This window comes from Channa argus, chromosome 9 (assembly GCF_033026475.1).
Source record: "Channa argus isolate prfri chromosome 9, Channa argus male v1.0, whole genome shotgun sequence".
Lineage (NCBI taxonomy): Eukaryota > Metazoa > Chordata > Actinopteri > Anabantiformes > Channidae > Channa > Channa argus.
In genome coordinates this window covers 14,868,162-14,889,222 of record NC_090205.1, presented here as the reverse complement: position 1 = coordinate 14,889,222, position 21,061 = coordinate 14,868,162, and the positions used below count along the sequence as shown (strand labels likewise).

Here is a 21,061-nt window from a genome sequence, read left to right as displayed (position 1 = left end):
AATCAGATAGATGTTATGGGAACAGTTTTTAAAACTTCAGAAAAAGAAGGGGCAAAGAGTCACATGCAAATGCTGAATTTAAAATGCTTTTTGCTCAGCGCAGTCAAATGGGGCCTGCATGTTATTTGAATATCAGTGGCCCCGTATTGAAAGGGTTCAAGGATGCTCTCTGACTTCTTTGTGCTTACCCAGTGCAGCGTCCGATTCTTAGAGAAAAGCCGGGGAATAATTACAGCGTCAGTCCGGGACTGGGAATACGTCAGGGAAAAGCATCTCATCCAGACACCCTCTTTTTTTTGAAGAGGATGTTAAATTGACCAGAAGGCAATAGAGGGAAATTATTTTCATTTCCTTTTGTGCAGCAGCGGTTTCAAGAAAACGGCCAGACAGTGAAAACTATCAAATTAGATTGCTCATTTGAATTTCATCAAAATATAAAAAGACAAACTTGTATGAACACTTGACTAAAAAATGTTGAAATGTAGGCTGTTAGACGACACATTAACGCAATTGGCATACATTTGTCTTTTTCTTATGTAGATCAAATTTGTTTTTATGAGTTTTGAGGACTGCGCGTGTCAAAATAGGCCTATATAGTTTTAGGCCTAAAATGTGAATAGCAGGAAAAAAAATCCGCAATTTAGAGGGCTTAAAAATATATACATTTTAAATTCTACACCACTTTTTCACATAAAAATTTAAAATACTGGTCTTCATTGAAAATATATAAAATGAAGCGCTATTTCGCCTGTATGCGAACATACTTGCTTGTCTAAGTACAGACTGTATTTTCGCACAAGACTTTGGACAAAAATATATTTATTTTTGTTTGAGTGTGACTTTGAATAAAAAAAAAAATACAGTTTGAGAGATAGCGCTCATTATGACATGCCATCCAAGGAACGGGATCTGAAAAATTACAAATTGACACATTACAACAAATATAATGTGCAAACGCGTAGGTAATAATTATATTTCAGGTGTATAGAACTTGATTTAAAAAAAAAGTAGTGCATTTTCGAAATAATATTAAATAATCTAGTCACGTAGTTTTCCAACATATCTACAATGCGGACATTCATTTCATCCAATCGCTAATAAAGCCATTAAACAGAGAGGATTAAATTTTTAATCAGGGGAAATAAACTATTTTTTCTTCTTTTTAGGACTCAACATCCGTTTAACAATTACAGCTTACAATATCGGCAACTCCAAAAAAAAAAAAAAAAAAAAAAAAAAAAAATAAAAGATTAAAGTAAGATAAAAAGCTGCAGCATCAGAAATAGTCCCGAAGTTTGACCATTAAAATGAGTCCAACATTTTCCCATTAACGGATCATAGCTGCAAATCGTTTCCAATGGTAATCAATTAGCTGAGACCATTTCTTACAAGAAACAACAGAGTGATCCCTGCTGCATTCTGTATTTTCGGTCGACTGCTTCCCTCTACTGGATGAAAAGCAGAGCCACACAAAATATCTGCATTCTGATTTTTAAATACAAGGAGCCTGTGTGATTTACTAAGAACACCACTTAACAGTCATACCAACAGACAGTTACATTTTCGGGTTACTATCATGCGAGAGAAAATAACGTTTAAAAAAGTCAGTGCCTTCCTTTAGCTCTGTCTTTGCTTCTCTCTCTTCGCTCCCTACTTCTACTCCTTCCTCTGCCCTCTCTTTCATTCCTCCTTTCCCTACTTCTGCTCCTCCCATCTGCTCTTCTCCCTTTCCTTCCATCTGGGCTACTCCTGTTCCTCACTCTATCTCTACTGTGATGTCTGTCTTTACCTCTGTCCTCCCTGCCTCTCTCGTGGCTCCTACTTCTGTCCAAGGCAGACTTGGAGCTGCTAGGTCTCTGCCTGTCCCTGCTGTCGTGTCTCTTTCTCTCTTGACCTCCCTCTGGCTTGATCTTGTTTGCTGGGCTGTGATTTAGACTCCTGCTCCTTCCCCTCTCTGTCCTTGTTTGTTTATAATCTCTGGACGCCTCCTCAGGCCGCTTCTGTCCAGCGTGGGGGCTTGGTGACCTGCTCCTGTGAGAAGAGGCCTTTGTCAGACTCTTGACTCGTTGCTCGCTCTCAGAGCTGTTATCCCGACAGGAATCTTTTTTCTCTGTCTTCTTTCTCTTTTGGCTCTTGAACTTGCCTTGGGTGTGTGAATCTGAGCCACTGTCACTGCTGCTGTTGTTTGAGTCACTTGAGCTTTCGCTACTTTCATGCTTTTTCTTGTGTTTTCTTTTGCTTTTCTTCTTTTGCTTTTTGCCCTTTTTTTTCTTGGCCTTCTTTTCTAGATGATCAAGTTTTCTGTAAATTAAGAGTAAAGTTCAAATAATTTCCATCACGAGAACCAATAACACATATTAGCATTTTTAATTCTGATATATCTCAATGAAGTGTAAAGAATGGGCTTCAGTAAGTTCATGGTAAATGTAAAACTTGGTATACTAGTCAACAACAACAGATACGTAAAGCGTCTTCATTTGTATAGGAAAGCATGTAAAAGAAAACAACAAAGTAACCTTGTATGTTATTTCCTTTAAGCTCAATGTATCAACCTGAAGACTAAAAATACTCAAGCCATGTTAAAAACATCATAATTCATTTTTGGCTAATTAAACCGTTAATTAATTAATTAAACTATTTTTTATCTTTAATATACAAGTTGTAAAGCGTGTGACATTTTTACCTGAGGAGCTTCTGTTTTTGTTTGGTTGTTAATGACTTCAGAAATTCCACCTCAGGATCCTCTTCTTCCTCGCTGGCAACATACTCCTATTAAAATATGCAGCCTATTGAAATTTATTTTGAATTCACAATTACAACTTGAAAAATCAAAATCCAAAATGTAAATCTATCAGCTGAACACATTCAAGCAATAATAACGTGTGTTTTATTAAACCAGCATTTATATAGTTACTCTAAAGAGGAGAGTTTATGTGTGTTTGTACATCATCCTGTGTGTAATACAGACAATTACCTGTGATGGATCGCAAACAGTAACATTCCTATCAAGGACACATTTTTTCAGGGCAAACCCACTGTTTCGCATCTCCGCCATTAACTCCGAGGGGTGCATCGACGGACCTGTTAGCACAAATCACAGCCTCAGAGTCCCATTGATGTCAAACCCATGCCAACCACTATCTCCACAGTGGGAATTTCAGGGGTGGCTTTGTTAACAGAATGGGACATCAAATCAACTCACTCCACTTCCGGCTGAGCAAATCATACAATATCATTCTCTGCCAAAGCAGCAGTTAGGGGAATCAGAATACACAATAATTACATTTTTTCTCCCAGCACAGGAGGGGGACCATTACAGCTCTGCACCATCACAGCTCTCCACCATCAACACTATGCACTGACTGGACTCTCCCAGAGTAAACATTATTACTTTACTACTCAACTCACTGATTGCAGAACTCAGAATCAGCTCAAGACTGAGACTCCAGCTGAAAACTAAAAAGGAACACACAGTGGCTATACCTGCTGCAAAGTCAATGACAGAAAAATGTTTGCCCACTACAAGCAAATATCAAGCAGCACAGATATGCTGGATCCCTGTTCTTTTGCACACAACCACCATTTTAATTTGACATATAAATACCATTTTAAAACTGAATTTCAGCAGGTAAATGCACTCATCTTTAATTTAAAATATATATGCAGTATCAATATGCTTACTTTGTGATTTTAATTTTAGTTAATTAATTAGTATGTATTTTTATTGTATTTTAAGTGCTGGTAAAGTCAGACTAACAGCAGAACAGATTTTTGCTTCTGAATGTTTTTTGTCCCACCATTCTAACCAATCAGGGAATTTTAATAACTTCACTTTGATTGAAATGTTTTGCAAGATTTTTAATTATTTTAAATAGATAATGTCTAATACTTGTGGGGCTATGCAAAGCATGGCATAACAAGTGTCAGAAGCGCATAGCTGAGCAGGAATAGGGTAGAGCAGAGTGAATTGATTGTGAGTCTCAGGCTATTGCTTTCCTAACTTGCATATTGTACTTTTAATTCATTAACATATAACTAACTCCTCGTATAAAATCTGACAGTTTTCTATACACATCAAAGAATGTTAAGATTTAATTACACTAATAAAACTTCCATCAAGAAACTACAGAGAAACATTTTTTTTAATTATGCCTGTTATTGTACAATACCTGCTGCCTCGTCTGAGGCCATAGAGCTGGCATTGATCCCTGATACTCCATAGAGAGGACACTCTCTGTCTGTGTTGACATGGCCCCATTTGTGGCATTTGATGCATCTTACGTTGCGCACCTGGGAATTTAAAAAAAAAGACATTACTTTATATGGTAAACACTGAAGATGCTGTATTGTGATACAGGGTAGCTAGCTGTGTGTCTTTATCATTTGAAATTATTTCATCCTTAGAATTTTCAGAGATCCAAAGAGAAAAAAAGCACTCAGTATTTTCAAAAGGAAAAAAAAAAATAAAATAATAATAATAATTAAATAAATATATAAATTAAATAAATAAAAAATAGCTTTAACAAACAACATATGTGTTATTTGCTTCTGTTTTTTCAATTTGTGTCGCCCTCAGCTGAAGTGAATCTGCTTAAGATAACCACATTCATCACTTACCTGGATTCCAAATGGCTGATCTCTAATGTTCATATCATCCTTTGCATACCTTTATAACCGAATAAAAATAAATAAATAACACAAATTTGAAAAAAAAAAGTATACTAATACATTGAGGAAATGTATTTATGTATAAAAGTCAACTACTTACTTCTCTCGAGGAGCCACCTTTTGCCACTCAAATTTGTACTCCTCCTCCCCCTCCTGAAAAAAAGTGTTTATTTTCTTAAAATATGAATGATTATAAATTAATAAAACAGACTTAAACTTTGCATGTTTAAACTTATGTAATTCTCTTGATATATTATATTGTATACTTTACCTCTTTCATTTCCTCTTCAGAAAAAAAGACAGACAAAAAAGAAACAAGTATTAAAATATTAATGCAATTATTTATTGAGAATAAATTGTTTTGATCTGAAAAAAACAACAGCATGCAATGATTTGCAAATCATTTGAAACATATTCTTGACTGTGAATAGTACAAATATCATACGTTGAAACTGAATCATGTTGTTTTATCAAAATACATGGAAATCTTTTAATTGATTCCAGGGGGAGAGCAACTTTTGAAAGCAAAATAATTTCCTCATTCTTGTTTGATGTAGAATCTCAGCTTGCTCAAAAGACTGGGGCCTCCTTTGTCATATACAGTGTGTATAGAGAAGAATCATACAGTAAAGTCATCATTAAGAAATGGAAGAAATACAGCACATGCGCTAATCTTCCTACAGCTGGCCAAAAATCAAAAAATGATGCAAAATGTGCAAAAAACAAGTCCTCAAAAGAAGAGTAACCATGCAAGAGACCACCAAGACAGAGTTACAAGCTTCAGCAGCTGAGTTGTTAGAAACTATCTCCAATACTGCTGAAGAGCCCAAGCAACATGTAGCTTATGTACAAACTCTTCCGTCTCAGCAGCAGAAACTCAGCCGTAAGCGTCTTGGTGGCCTCTCTCACTAGTCTCCTTCTTGCACGGTTGCTCTTCTTTTGATGACGTCCTGCTCTAAGCAGATTTATACATGGGCCACATTTCTATCATATCTTAAGGATGGGTTTGTTTATGTACCCCATGGCTTTGGCTTTCCAATAACCTTTTACAGAGTTGACTAGAGTGTACCTTTGTCTTGATGGTATGGATTTTGATCAGGATACCAATTTACCAGTAACTGGATGCCTGATAACTGTAGATGCAGATGCATTTATACTACAGTCATTTAAACACATTCACTATACCCTGGTGATCTTCATTTAACTGTGTTACTTAGGATATTAATTTGCTGTACCTGTGGATATTTGAGTTTATATATGTTGCCTTCTTAAAAAGAAATGAACAATTTGTGTTATCTTTATACTATTTACAATTGAAAAATAGTTACAAATAATGTTCAAAAATAAGAATTGCCTTATTATTTACGTTGAAAGCAATGTCACAAATTTTCAGCAAATGGGGTTTGTAATATTCAGTACAGATTAGAGCTGGTCGGCTCAGAAAATCACTTACCCTTGGAAGCTCCAGGCGGAGCCTCATACATAAAATTGAGGCCATTTTTCACGCGATCATCCCCCATCAACAACCTAGAGGCAAGAAAATACACAGAATGTCGTGACCTCTTTCATCTTATTAATTAATTAATAACAATGTATGAAAGTGGAGGAGGCCACCATTAACTGTTCACTGGATGTTTGAATAAAACACTAAGTAAGTGAGGTATAATATATGATCCTGTAGATGTATCTAACCTGTTGTTGTAGGTTTCTTGCTCTTTCAGGTAAGCCTGCATAAGGTCTTCTTGTTTTTTCTTCTCGAAAGTCAGCTTCTGCTCTGCTATCCATACCTGTGAAACAAAGTGAAAAGGAGCGTTTCAGCACACATTCTCAGACACACAAATCTTGTGCGATATATGCAGCTACTGCCCATGTCGCTCACCATTATTGCATGTTAGCACTGAGAATCTTACTAACTACCAGTAATTCCTGACAGTTTCAGCTTTTTGAATATTAAGATTAGCTGCTTTGATTCTTTTAAATGACAGAAAAACAAAATTGATTTGTTTTCTCTACTGTTGATTGAACAATAATGCAATCTTATATGAACCTGGGACCTTGGAAATTATGATGACCCTTTATACTTTCTTATAGTTCGTAGCCAAAATAATAAATCTAAAGAGTCACGGGCACCTTCGCCATTATACAAATTTTTTTTTTAGTTTAAAGACATTTTTAAACAATTTTATATCAAGTATGTCTGTGTATAAACAAGTACATTTTCCTAACTTATTAGTACTAAATGAAGCTGTGCAGCTCCCTGGTTGTGCACAATTAAAAGAGGATACTGTAGTTAAAATGACATTAATAATCAGCTACTTTATGCATTTTTTACAGTATATTCTATTAATTCAGATCTTAGCATAACTGTTTGGCACAAATGCATTTAATTTGTACAATTTATTTCGTCAGTTTAAGACACACACAAAAAACTTCCCAGAGAAAAATTCTCAGCCTTATATGGCATATAACAAAAACCCCAAAAACAGTTTGTAAGCTATAACCACATCATATTACACAAGAGCCCGCATTCTTTTCAACTATGCATGTGAATGAAACAGTGATTAAAAACTATATAATGCTATAACAACTTTGAATCTTACTCCAGAGACCGCAATTACAAAGTGAAGAAAACTGAATGAATCCTTCGCTTAAAATCAACAATTATCTGTATAACGTTATTCGACTACATTGTCATGACTTGGTTTATCTACACTCACAACTCATACAAAAACATAATCTGAGGTCGATATTTCCTATCAAGCCTCTAATTATTAGAGTAACTTGTGTTAACTCTGACGCAGTAGCAAACTGGGCTAAAAGTTAGCAAAGGCAGTGACATTACGGCTGGTTAGCTCGTAGGCTAATCTGCTGCCCTGTAGCTTCAAGCAGTACTTTAACATTAATGTTACTTTACCTCACCTTTTTGATATTTGACTTCGAGGCAGGATGGAAATCCTTCTTACACATGAAATTTGCAAAAGACTTCCCCATGGTTGATAGCTTACAACATCAGCTAGCCTTAGCTAAACGAGGAGAAACAACTTCGCCTAACGAAGACGTTAGCCTAACATTAGCTTCCTCCGCATGTAAACAAATCTCTCTACATGAAGTCAGTACTATATTGGTCGGAAGTCGCTGAATTTAAGACGTTTAGCTTTAAACTGGATTACTTATGTCTGCGTTGTGTCTGTGATTCCAAAAAAATTTGTTACAGAAATATAGTGTAATAATAGACTAATACATTATATAGCTTGTATTGGGTTGTATTTTTTTTAATGATTTTTTAAATAAATTATATCCTATCTGATGGCAGCACTGATGTTCAAATAAGCTACATTGTTGTGGAGGCATACATATGGTTATAGTATTGATCTACAATGAAGACGGGCTAAACTGTTATATAATGAAATACGAAGCTTAACTACGATTATAAATCCAACTTCGTTTAGGTCAAGTACGATACACCCACTGCTTCCGGATCAGTGTGAACCGATGACATCACAAGTACACAAAAATGAAACTAGAGTCCGACAGTGACAGTGCGCGATACAACTGGCACTCATAGGTAAGAATAACTTGTTGGACTTTAGAGCTTTGTCATAACTCTACATGACACCGGCATTACATGACATTGGCTTGTGTGGTTATTTGGCACTAAACACAACACTAAACTTTGTAGCTCTAATCGAAACTCATGGGTGTATCCAGTGGGATAGTGCAGTAAGATTACGATGGCTGAAAACAATGTGTGATCATTAAGTCATGTTACCTAATCGATGAATTGTTCTGTTTGTATTAGCCCAATTTGCTTTTCAGAATGCACCCTTCCTCCTGTGACACCTTTGTGGCTCTGCCCCCCTCCACTGAGGGACAACGCATCATCTTTGGGAAGAACTCTGACAGGCCTTGTGATGAAGTCCAAGAAGTGGTGTATTTTCCAGCCAGAGACTATGGTGCAGAAGAGAAGCTTGAAGTAGGTGACACACACAGCAACTTTAAAGTTTTTACATCGTGACTGCTTGTTGGTGAACATGCCATTAAATAACCATTAACCCTTATGTCATAAGCCCTTGTGTCTTGTTTGTCCTGGAAAAAGTGTACATACATAGAGATTGAGCAGGTTCCACACACCTATGCTGTTGTGTTGAGCCGACCTGCGTGGTTATGGGGGGCAGAGATGGGCGCAAATGAGCATCAAGTATGTATTGGAAATGAGGCATCGTGGGGCAGAGAGAGTACTGATGGTGATGAGGCTCTTCTTGGCATGGATCTTGTCAGGTAAAAATAAGTAGCCTGTGTTGCCAAACCTGACATATGCTCATCTTGAGGTGGAAATGTAATGACTAAGCCACAAATTATTTCATACAATCTTTTGTTCAATTGGTATGTGTCTGTTCAGACTGAATTTTTGAGAAATATTCGCTGTGTCTGTGATTTCACAGGCTTGGTCTTGAAAGAGCTGAGACAGCTGAAGAAGCGGTGGATGTCATTACTGAGCTTCTGGAGAAATATGGTCAAGGTGGCCCCTGCATGGAGGATGATTGTGGCTTCACCTACCACAACAGTTTCCTCATCTCAGATAGAAAGGAAGCATGGGTGCTGGAAACGACAGCGAAATACTGGGCAGCAGAGAGAGTGGAAAGTAAGAAAAGAAGGATACTGGAAAAAGTGATGAATTCTAAAAGCCTGCTGTATTTCATATAGATCTTTGTTAAAAGCACAAAGAAACCTAAAACAATAGATATCTTGCCCAGCTTTGATCGTGCTTGTGTGTGTTAGTGCATATTTTCATGGCAGCTATGAAAACACAGGGGCCTGGTGCATTGGGTTGCATGCACCAGGCCAAGCATTGCTGCATTGTTGTGGAGGCATACATATGGTTATTGTATTGATCTACAATGAAGAAGACGGGCTAAACTGTTATATAATGAAATACGAGGCTTAACTACGATTAGTTAAGTTGGGTTGCATGCACCAAGCATTGGGTTGGTATGCAGAACACAGCGGGTTCAAATCCCAAATCCCACCCCACAAGGGGTGGCCCCACCATAAAAATACATGCCAAATCAACATCTGTGGCATTCCCTGAAGGGACAAGTCAAAAGCCATTTATCTTATTGTAAACCAAAGTCAAACTACTTTCATGCACAAATTTACTAGGCCCATATAGTTGATATATATGGATCAATTCAGAGCAACTACAAGCTAGTCATCGTTTTATGTGGATTATGCCCTTTTCAGACCTTTCTTTTTTTTTCATACCTGTATTAGTTGTATAAAGAAAGCTTTAACAAATGTAGAATTATATGGACAGCAGTTTTCAGTTTTTTAACACAACTTAGGTTTGTGTTGAAAATTTGGATTACATGTATCACAGCAGCATGTGTTCATTTTAATGACTAATCATCACATTTTATGCTGCTCTAGGCGGATTTCGCAACATCTCAAACCAGTACAGCATAACGACTAAGATAGACAAGGAACACCCAGAAATGAGGGAATATGCACAAAGTAAGAACTGGTGGGATGGAAAGTCTGAGTTCAACTTTGCCAAAGTCTACTCCTTTCCAACTACAGCCAGAATCGAAGCCTCTGGGAGCCGATACTGTGAGGGAAAGAAGTTGTTGGAAAAGAGCAATGGTTTGTTAAAGTGCACTTCACTGTGAAAATCTGAGGTTGTGTCAAGAAGCAGATTTTTGACAGATATGTCTCTTCCATTTATTTGCATGTGTTGCTTTTATTTACTTAAGGACACATTACTGCAGAGACAATGATGGGTATCCTGAGGGATAAAGCTAGTGGTATCAACATGGAGGGCACGTTCATAACTACAGGAAGTATGGTGTCTGTGATACCCACAAATCCTAATCTGCCAGGGGTTCACTATTTCACAGCAACTCCAGACCCTGAAAGGTAAAGTCTTAGGCTTGTAAAGTGTCTTTTGAAAACAGTTTTCCTGCATTTAACAATGACTGTGTGATTCTTTTGTATAACAGGTCTATATTCAAACCTTTTATCTTTGTGAGACACATTAATCCATTGAAGGAGACAACTTCTCCCACTTACGGCACAGATGATCCTGTCAAGAAGAAACCCCGCTTCCAGAGCAAGCCTGACCGCAAACACGAGCTGTTTATTAAGCATGAACTAGTGGCTGCCATCATTGACACCTACAAGGTTCAACAATTTAATGCAAACTTGCAATTTACCAATTAACCAGGATTTGACATTTGGCTTAGTGTGGTCACTGTCTGCAGAAAATGTCATTAGAAACTTTTTTTTTTCCAACAGGACAGAGGAAAGAAGATCAAGGAACAGATGAGGAAACTGGAGAAGGAAAATATGTCACAGATGGAGAAGTTTCTGGAACACGGTGTTGAAATACCAGATTTTTTGGTGAATCTGTTCTCAAGCTCTGTTCAGCAGGAAATGGCTGCATACAATAAAAGCTGAGAAGCAACCCCCCCCCCCCCACACACACACACACACACACACACAAAAAAAACTAATCTCTAGGGTGACAGTAACAGTATATGCTTCTGTAAATTACTTTTTAGCCAGGTACAAACATGCTTACATAAGAAACCTGTCAATCAGATGACATAATTGATTAAACTACTGTATAAAAAGGAAGCGGCCCAGGGTATAATTGATTAAATATTCACTTCTCTTGACCAGTAATACAGAACATGCTGTGATACATTATGTGATGAAAATGTTTGTTTTAGCTCCCGTTTCTTCTTTCTAAGGGTCATGACATACTAAGATGACAGATAGTGAGAATTGCTGGCCCGGTCTTTGTGGTAGGTCCTGCATTTACACAAATCAGGTTTCCTTTGGCAAATATGTTTGTGTAATTTTTAAATTTTAATTATCTAAAAGGCCAGACTTAGACCAGACTGTGACAGACTTAGCCAAAAAGTTTTCATGTAATTATATTATACTATATACCTGAGAGAAATTTAGAATTAGCAGTTCGATATTCTCTGTGTCTTGCCACCCCTTTATGGTCATCACTTCAAAGTGAATTTTTTTAAAAGGCAGCACCAAATGGTAACTAAACAACTGTGACAAAGCCATGACAACGTGGAGAAAAACTTTTTGGTTTATTTTTGGTTTATTGAAATGGTGTGTAGGGACACTGCTCACATAGTGCTGGAAAAACATTGTAATCACAGTTCTACACAAGTGTCAAGACATGTTAAGCAGTAACCAACCAAAGCATCAATACTTGATATTGGATTATCAGTTAAAACTACAATATGCAACTTAAGACAGTGGTAGCATGAAACTCAAAATAGGCCGGCCTGCTTCTTGCAAGCCCTTCTTTTGGTTCCTTTGAAGCAGAGCTGTAAGGAAACTTAGCATGCTGCATAACTTGCCAATCAATCAGAAGATGTTGAAATTATGACTCGTCAGAAGGTTGAGCCTTGCTCAAAAACAATTAAAAACAAATATCCCTGCGCTGCTGCCAGTGTTGTTTGAGTCCGTGTCACAGGAAGCGTTGACAGCTCCTTTGCACATCAAGGTAAGTTCTGAAGAATACTGTATTCCTATTAAAAATATTTACACAAAAAATGTTGCATCTTGTAGCTTTAACCAGTGAAACTAACTTCACCAGATGGTATACTAATTACAAAATGACTCAACCAGACCTTCCCCTTTTCCCTTTGGCAAATGGCTTTGGTATAAGAGTAAAAATGCAACCTGAGGTCTCACAGTAAAACAAAAAATACATTCAGCGTTTTTGGTAGTTTACTGTCATTCAGTAGTTTGTGTATTATCGTAAAACATGAGATGAAACTAATAAACTATTAAAAAGTTCATGTATTGGCATCACATAGATGCAACGAACTCTTAAAAAGCAGCAAAGCATTGTTTCAACCCTAAAGATTGCAAATACTTGTAATTTAATCTACATTTTAAAAAAAGTATATTAAACAAAAACAGTGTGCATCTTACTTTTGTAGTTTTGGCCATCAGTTACGTTTTTATTTTAATCAGTAGTTTCACAGTAGATAGGACACAGCAGCACCAATACGAGAGTCAATCAGCAAGGAACAGGAACATAAACTACCAGTGTAGAATTTTTACTTGCAGGCGAAACAGCCTTGCCTTATAAATATTGCTCACTTAATCATTTTTTCTATAATCATTTTAAGATTGGACTATTTTAAAATGTACTTATTCCCACCTTTTCACTGCTAAATAATGGTTAAGATGATCTGGGTAAATGCGGTTTGCTGGCCACTCATGTTTACATTTTTACTGACTGATGTAGAAATGTCAGCACAACTCCAGATCATAAAGATTACCCTTGTTAATAAAATGTGGTGCAAAAATAAGACTGACAGGTGATAAACTCCTTAAACCCATAATTCCCTTTAACTTCACACCATGCATAGTTCCCTGGCCTTTTACTTTGAAAGTTTTAAGTCTATTTCTAAATATACCAAACTGTATAGTTGGGTGTCACCTGTTTCAAGAGCTGAATATAATTTTGTGCTGCAGCCTGCAGTGCAATAAAGCATATTGCAAGTGCTGTGCTACTCGATGTGAACCAAGCATGGCAGTACCAATAAATTCTCAGTCTGGCTGCTGTTCCTTCCTCCTGTTAGCTGATCTTACCTTGGGGATAAAAGGAATGCAAACTTTTTGTCTCAAGTCTTGAAGCGGTAATAAAGGTAACTGTCCTGAAAGTCGTATTCCTGATTGATGTGCTGCAGCACACCGCCCTGCTGTAACCGCATCCCGTAGAGTACTGCCTCACCACGGTCCTGAGCCAGGCCCACTTGCTGAAGCCATGCTACAAGTTCACAGCCAAGAAAACAGCCCACCATAGTCCTCTTCCCACACCTGAAAGTCAAAGGAAGCATTTACCCAAAGGTTTGATGACCTCTCATTGCAAGTAGCCAAAAGCAGCAGAGGAAAACCAGAGCATATGATCAACAAAAATACAATATGAGAATGACTTATTGTTGTCTTGAATGACCACAATGGGAATGTTTTTTCTCTACACACGTAACATGTTTATTGAAGATATTATCTTATCAACCACATACTAGAGTAGCAGTGAGTAACCCTGTGTTCTCTCACCTTCTCTGTTTAACAATATCATGGAAACACTGGTCCTTGTGGTATTTGGTGAACTGGGTGCAGGTCATCCTGATATCCTCAGGTAACCCAGTCTGCGGCTGCTCTTCATGCTTCCTTCCATACCACAGCTTGTGTAACCTAAACACAAAGAAAATGTTTGCCCTCTCTATACAGTATTATATCATGCAGTATACATACAAAGTGCATACAGCATATTGTGTGTTAAAACCTTTCAACGTGATTTTGAGTGTGATACCATTTCATTTCATTACCTCTTCTTAAATGGCAGTATAATCAAATGCTTGTCCAGTCCAAACAGAGCGAAAGAAAGCAAACCCTGATAATAGAAAACACCATGCGGTTAGTATTCACATTACAATAAATGCTCAAAAACCTGGTATTACATTATTTTGAACACTTACCTGTCCATAGTTTGCAACAGCACAGAAGAACTGCAGTTCCAAGTAAAGTCTACCAGGCTCACGGTTGAAGAGTAACCATAAGTAGCTGGACAAGTTCTATCACAAAAATTAAGAAGGATTGCGGTTTGAAATATAAAACATGCAAATTCTATTAACAGTGCCAGGCTATATAACCTGCTAAGTAAAAATTTCATTAAAAAGTATGTATATTGAAAAGTATGTATATTAAGCTGTCCTTAAAAGTGTGTCCAATACTGGTATTTATCAACATTTTTCAGATTCACAGATGTCACAATATTTAAAAGCCATTTACTATTTGGTCTTATTCAATAAGGCCTTATTAACGCGTTGTTCCTCTAATACTGACAGGAGCTGGAATTGACAACTGAGCAATTTTTGTCAGATTTGGTTCTTGATGCACTAAATATAATAACGTGGGCAGACAGAGTCATGTCACTGTAGAAGTGAAAGGTAGTGGTTTACTCACAGCAAGCAAGCTGACAGTCAGAAGCAGGCATAGGAGCACATGACGGACCACTTGCTTATCTGCAGCCTGTTGGAGCTCCTCTACTTGCACAAGTAGGCACTCTTCTGACTCACACCTGTTCTCACACTCACCCACTGTGTCAGCAGAACAAAGGGTTGATGTGTTTATATATGTAAAAAAAAAAAAAAAGGGAAATTCTTCCAACAAATGTGACATGATTTTGTTGATAATATTTTTGTTAAATGTAATTTGGGGTTTATTGCATATTATTTTAACAAATGGAACCTGCACATCACTCGTTAACTGATGCAGTACCTGTGAGTGTTGTTGGTGTGCTGCTGGCGTTTGTGCTGATAATCATGTCGGGCATAGGCTGGGGTGGTGCACAGTCACACATGAGGCACGCTGAGAACAAAGCAACAACATTAAAAGTGATTCTTTGACTATGATACTACAGTATTATCTCAGTTCATACTAGAAGCAAACAGTAAATAAAAAAAGAAATACAAAAAGTAATGAGTATTATAGTAAACCCTTTTAAATTTCACTCTCTGACATTAAAGTCAGTTCCCATTTTGCACAATGTTTTTACAACTTTATTTGCGACTAGAGCCAACTTTGCTTCTGTAATTTGAACATTCAATTAGTAATTCAACAGCTCCTACGTTCCAATGACCACTTACTAACCTTTTATCAAGATACTGACAGTATTTGGATTTTTTTTTATTTGTTAATGTAACAACTTTGTGTTGTACAAATTACATTCATATCATTGTTCCCATTTTTACCTTTAAACATCTGCAGTAATGCTTCTATTTGTAGTCATTGCCTATATTGTACACAACAGTTTGTTCACTTTAAATGAGGAACTAAAGTTGGTTCCTGCTTGCAGGTTTTGTTTCAATATTTCGTAAATGCATGAGTATTTTGTTACTAAGGCTACTAAAAATGATCTGTGGGGCGATAAACATCAGACAGACGTTGAATTGACTATGCGTCGGTTTGCTGTAGATGACTTGTAGTTAAGGTTTGTTTCGAATTTTCCAACTGACAATGCATTTTAGACATTAAAATTGCCCAAGGATGCTTCAGTGCTGTGATTTTAATCCGCATTCTATTGTACATAGCTTTTACACATTTTCATCAAAGTGAAAACTTCTAACATGTGTTGAAGCATTTTAGTTGAGGTTAATGCAAGAAAAGGTACCTTTGTTGAGATCTGTTGATGGGGTGACTGGTTCAACCAGAGTCTGGCTTTCTGGTTCAGCTTCAATCACACGATCATCTGCAGAGTCAAATGAGGAGGCTCCCTCTTGCATTTGGGAATTTTGGGCCCAGCTCCCTCTACTGAGGCAGACAAGAGAGCCCCCTCCCAGCAGTATGCTGAAGGAAATTATAACTATGGTGCAGATTATCTGACAGAAAACACACAAACAGTATGCAGACTTTTATATAATCCTCTGCAACTTCAAAACATTTCTTAAATGGCAGAACATCAATACGATTTCCACTTATGTTGTTACCTGTGGTTCGCCATAAAAGAAAGATGAGTCAATCACATTAAACTGTTTTTCCCCCGAAATAAGCAGCACAGCAGTTACTAAAGCAGGAACCCTGATAATATTAACACAACACAATACTGTTAATACAACAAAATGTAGAACACAAAGCAGCTCAATTACATAATACAGATGAAATCTGCAAGAATGTTGGTCTGATGATTTATTGTACATTCAAGTAAGGTGTCAGTATGGCTCCACTTTTAGCAGTCCAAAAATCTTAGTTTCGTTTCTATTTTTATTACTCTTTTTTAAAGTGACTCACCCCCAGCCTGCAATGACAAGCACACCAGACGAAACTTTCAGATCCTCAAACCGCTTCATGAGCACAAGAGAGAGTGCTATTAAAGCTAAAATTACATAATATACATGACAAAATTAGCACTAAAACTTCAGATTTTAAAGCTCACAAAGATGTATTAAAACTGTTTAATGTGGGTGGATAGTTTTTTTGTATACACAGCATACCTGGCCACACATAGGTACTGTAGAGTGAGGTACATAATAATGTGAACGTGAGGACCTGCCCAATGAAGTTTTCTTCTTTCACCACAAAGTTCCACAGGATCATCCCAATACAAGTCACAAACTTGTAAAAACAATACCATAACAGAAAAAGGTTCTTACTGATTTTGCAATGAGATTTATATTGTCTATTTTATTTTTGAATAAGAAAATCAGTTTTGTTAGTATGTGTTGGTGTGCTTACCTGTGCAATGAAAAGGTTGACTGGAAACATGTGTGGTAGCCTTTTAAATTTCTTACTTAAAAACATGACCGCAATGGTCCACACCTGTCAGAGAAAACAAATATATTTCAAATTACTAAAGTTTACCAACACAAACACTTTTGCACAGATGATTTTACAATTATTATTTAACGTCGCTGTTAATTTTATTTAAAGGCAAAAGAAGAACTGACATTATTCAAGAGAACATGTTTAAAAAAAACAGATATATTGAAGGATAAAATGCTACAAAACATAAACACAAATGCAAACACATTTCATCAATGCAAAGATTACCCTTGGAATTTCAAGTGATTATAAACAAATGCCGAAAGTGAGAATAAATGAGGAAGCTGGTCTGTAGCTCAAGTATTTGCTCACACATTCTTCAAATGACAGAATCTTAACAATAACCTGCCACAGTGGTACAGAAATCAAACCATATGCCTTATTTGCGTCATTTACTTGCCTTCATTTGCAGCACATTGTAAATTGTTTCTCGTTATGAAAACCATAGAAACTGACTAAATAATATAAGACCAAACTGCTTTCAGTTACGAAAGTATGTAGACACTATGACCTTAGATTACACGTACTAAGACAAAACAAAACAATTAGCTGTCTTAAAAGAGTTGTGAAAAACAAGCATATACAAGTCACACTAAGGCGAGTAGCTGTGACTCACCAGAGCGACAAAGCTCACTATGCTTATGTTAAAGCTGACATTCTGCAGTGAATTCATCAGAAGCTGAGGATCCATCCACGGGATTGTAAGTAACCAGGCGGAAACATACATTATTGGAGCAGAGAGAAAAGTGCTTATAACCATCCCAGAGGTAACCTGTTAAAAGGCAGAATATTCATTTAAATCATGTAGATTGAGCTACAAAGAAGGCTGGCAGGCAGATGTAAACAACTCACAACTTCTAACTCTGCGTTATAATAGACAGCATAGATGGCCACACTGGGTGCAGTGGGAAATACTCCATAAAGAAAGGCATAGTTGGAGAGGCTTGAGTGGTTCAGTGCGCTGGTGTTGCTATTGTCCAAGAGATCCACCATGTCCTTACAAATCAGAGGCATCAGCAACCTGAAAGTCAAATTAAAAGACTGTTGTCTGTGCAAATATTTGAGAAGTTACTTAACACCATGCGATGAAATGAACAAAAATATTTACATCCACAAAACATTACAATGCTGAGCAACCTGAGACCTTTTACCCTGTTACCCATTTTGTGAAAGGCTTGTGGTCTGAGAAAGGTCTGAGTCAACCAAATCATAAGAACAAAACAACATGTTGGGAGCACTTGACAGAGACCTAACCTGCTGACCTACACACCTACAGCATGTTTTATTACAGAAATGCAAGGTCATCTGACAACACACACTCATTTCAAATGTGAAATGACCATCAAGCAAAGTAAAGTTGTTTTCCACTCACAGTTTTGCTGTAATGAGTAATATTAGAATAACAACTGTGGATCTGGTTAATTTCCTCAGCTGGCCCACCATGGACAGACCCAAGTAGAACAGAGCTGCTCCCCCAAAAGAGTTGGCCAAACCATCCACAAACTCAGCCATGAAAGCAGGAATTTTCTGGCTAAGGGCGAAATGGGCGATGATGCCAACGACTACCATGAATACGATAGGGTTCTTCAGGACCTGTAACATTACAAGTCCCACAATTGCAAATTTACTGTGCTGGTGATTTCCCTGATCTTTCCACTTCTGGATCTCACAGAGGGCAAAGCCGATGGGGTTCAGAAGCATTAAGGACACCGGTGCAACCAGGTAGATGTACTGGAGGTACTCTGGGTATGTGCTCTGGTAAAGAGCTTCAGCTGTGGGAGAGAGTAAAGACGAACGGCTCAGTATTTGAGAATGTACAGAAATAGCAGTTAATGTCAACAACAACAAAAAAGGCCTCATGAAGAAAACCTTCACTAGATATTAAACTAAAAAGTTGTGAACATATGTAAGATGCTGCACAAACATGCAATGGCAGGAGTATTTTTGTTTATAAGTGAAAAACAAAACAACCTTTACACATAATCCTACTGGGCCATTAATTATTAACACTGGTACAAAAAGGTCCTAAATAAGGAGGTATTAGTTGCACCAGGCACATTCCACACCTGCTCTATTAACTCCACCTTAAAAACTACCATTCTAGTGTACAGCTGGTATTGCATCAATAAACGTCTTAGTGTAAAAACAGCTCTGACAATCCTGTGCCTTTAAACACAAAGTCTAAAAAAAGTTACACCTTTATAAGTCCTAAGTTATTCCTTACTGAATTAATTTAAATAATTATCACATCCATTCAAAAATCAAAAGCGGTCAGCTATCAAAAATATGTTCAGGTTGGGATTGTATCAGAAGCTAAAGATCAAAATGTCTGAACACATGACAGAGCTAGACATGGAAAAATAACCTGCAAGTCTATTTGAATGTCAACTAGAGGGCTAGTAGAAAAAATCCTGCAATGTAAATAATGCAGTGTAAACAATTGTAAGCATAGCATAACTAGAGAGGTAGCTGGCTTTATTATTAATACACAGGAAAGGTATTTAGTGGTAATATCAGTGGTTTACACACAACTTGATTATGGTCATGTAGGACTGTATTATAGCCAATTAAATCTCTTAATCTACTTGTAATTATTAATGTGAAGTTAAAGTGTAGTAAACACGTTACATAACTGGTTTGCTAAAAAGGATATTAAATGTTGGGAAATGATAGCTTGAGAAGAACATCAGATAACTGCGTGTCTAGAAAAGAAACATCTAATAAATCAATAAACGCAGTGACATTACTTCGACAACTGGACCAGCTCGTCCTGTTTGGTGGTTGGTGAGTAGTTCAGACCCATTTTCCATTTTAAGCACAGGTAGCTGAGTGGAAGTATAGTTTTAGGCTGATAAAGAAAGCCTCTAGTGATTTTAAATTGAGTGAATCAAGGTAGTTTACTGAGGACTCATATGCACAAGCATGGTTAGAGTTTTAGCAGTGAAGCCACAGTGGATGCTACGCTTAAAGGCAACATACCCACCTATGGGATAGCCCAAAGCAAAGTCATTGCTCTGGGTTGCAAATATTGAGAAAAGCCCCGCTTTACTAAAGCGACTCTCGGGACTGGCAACTATGAGCGTCAGGACGCAGACGATGAAAAACACCGACACTTTGGCAATGAGGATGCTCCAGAGAAACGTCCAGATGACATTACCAAAGTCCAGCAGCACCATGTTCTTGAATAGCAGCGCCGGGAGGGCAAACTTGGACACAAAATTGCCCAATCCCTTGGCCTGGCTGGAAGTGATGATGTTTGCCCTGCCTGCAACGTATCCGCATAGAATTATCCCAAAGCACTCCAGCAGAGCCGGAAAGAGCTTGTCTATGGACATTGAGGCTGTAAGAGCAGAGGAGTCCCGGTCTTGTTCTTCCTTTTCATATGAAAAGCTGGAGCTGGAGCTGGTGGTTGCGACTGGTGGCTCCATCGTGGTGGTCCTCCCTCAGGTGTCAGCTGTCAGACCCGGTGTTTGGTCGTGTTGAGGTCACGGTCGTCACTGCTCGGCACAGCCAGACACTGGTGAAAAAGAGGAAGATGCGGTCAAAAGAGAAGTTAAAGTTAGCAGTTAAAAGTTTCAATGTAACTATCAAGAGACAGCAAAACTCTGTGTCAGCATGTAGCCAAGAAGCCCTGAATGCAGTCTCACCTCTCTTTCTTTCATGTAGCGAACATGTGTCCGTCATATTTCAATACGAGCAGCTAAGAGTTAGCCTGCTAGCTAGCCGGCTAACGTTAAGCCGCTAAAAACAAACCCCCGTGTCGTCGTCGTCCTCGACAGATATCTGCTCCGTGGAGCAAATGCCTGTAGCTTACAAGACAAAACTTTACCGTGATGTGTACAAAGCCGAAGAGCGACTTCTGAACTATCAATAACTATCGCTTCAGTTATGACTCCAGCAACTCCCACAATCACCGAGCTGTCAACTTCACCAATCAGGTTTACAAGCCGGGGCAGAGGAGGCGGATACACACGGACCCTGCCGGGGGAACCACGAGCGTTCCATGCATCGCACACTGTCTCTTATGAAGTAA

The 21,061-nt window shown here is 37.8% G+C and overlaps 3 protein-coding genes across 4 annotated transcripts; 1 reads left to right on the top strand and 2 right to left on the bottom strand.

The window, feature by feature from the left end:
* Positions 1-1,115: 1,115 nt before the first annotated feature.
* On the bottom strand, positions 1,116-7,765 carry cir1 (corepressor interacting with RBPJ, CIR1). Of its 2 annotated transcripts, none has more exons than XM_067517332.1 (10): positions 7,588-7,765; positions 6,361-6,455; positions 6,122-6,195; positions 4,940-4,953; positions 4,769-4,821; positions 4,618-4,666; positions 4,170-4,290; positions 2,975-3,081; positions 2,684-2,769; positions 1,116-2,301 (listed from the first exon to the last, which is right to left on the bottom strand). In XM_067517332.1, exons 1-10 carry the CDS (start codon positions 7,657-7,659, stop codon positions 1,605-1,607), a joined length of 1,368 nt encoding a protein of 455 aa, XP_067373433.1. In that variant the 5' UTR covers positions 7,660-7,765; the 3' UTR covers positions 1,116-1,604. The 2 variants fall into 2 exon arrangements, with proteins under 2 accessions (XP_067373433.1, XP_067373434.1); XM_067517333.1 differs by having other exon boundaries at positions 7,583-7,731.
* Positions 7,766-8,107: 342 nt separating this feature from the next.
* scrn3 (secernin 3) lies at positions 8,108-11,137 on the top strand. Its single transcript, XM_067517336.1, has 8 exons — positions 8,108-8,233; positions 8,468-8,641; positions 8,765-8,946; positions 9,111-9,310; positions 10,096-10,308; positions 10,419-10,581; positions 10,665-10,845; positions 10,960-11,137. Exons 2-8 carry the CDS (start codon positions 8,486-8,488, stop codon positions 11,119-11,121), a joined length of 1,257 nt encoding a protein of 418 aa, XP_067373437.1. The 5' UTR covers positions 8,108-8,233; positions 8,468-8,485; the 3' UTR covers positions 11,122-11,137.
* A 618-nt stretch (positions 11,138-11,755) lies between these two features.
* gpr155a (G protein-coupled receptor 155a) lies at positions 11,756-20,992 on the bottom strand. Its single transcript, XM_067517329.1, has 16 exons — positions 20,676-20,992; positions 20,012-20,545; positions 18,401-18,800; positions 17,881-18,049; positions 17,645-17,800; positions 16,942-17,025; positions 16,701-16,821; positions 16,498-16,582; positions 16,197-16,287; positions 15,881-16,088; positions 14,989-15,078; positions 14,674-14,807; positions 14,187-14,282; positions 14,037-14,101; positions 13,765-13,902; positions 11,756-13,524 (listed from the first exon to the last, which is right to left on the bottom strand). Exons 2-16 carry the CDS (start codon positions 20,454-20,456, stop codon positions 13,329-13,331), a joined length of 2,478 nt encoding a protein of 825 aa, XP_067373430.1. The 5' UTR covers positions 20,457-20,545; positions 20,676-20,992; the 3' UTR covers positions 11,756-13,328.
* Between the last annotated feature and the right edge of the window lie 69 nt (positions 20,993-21,061).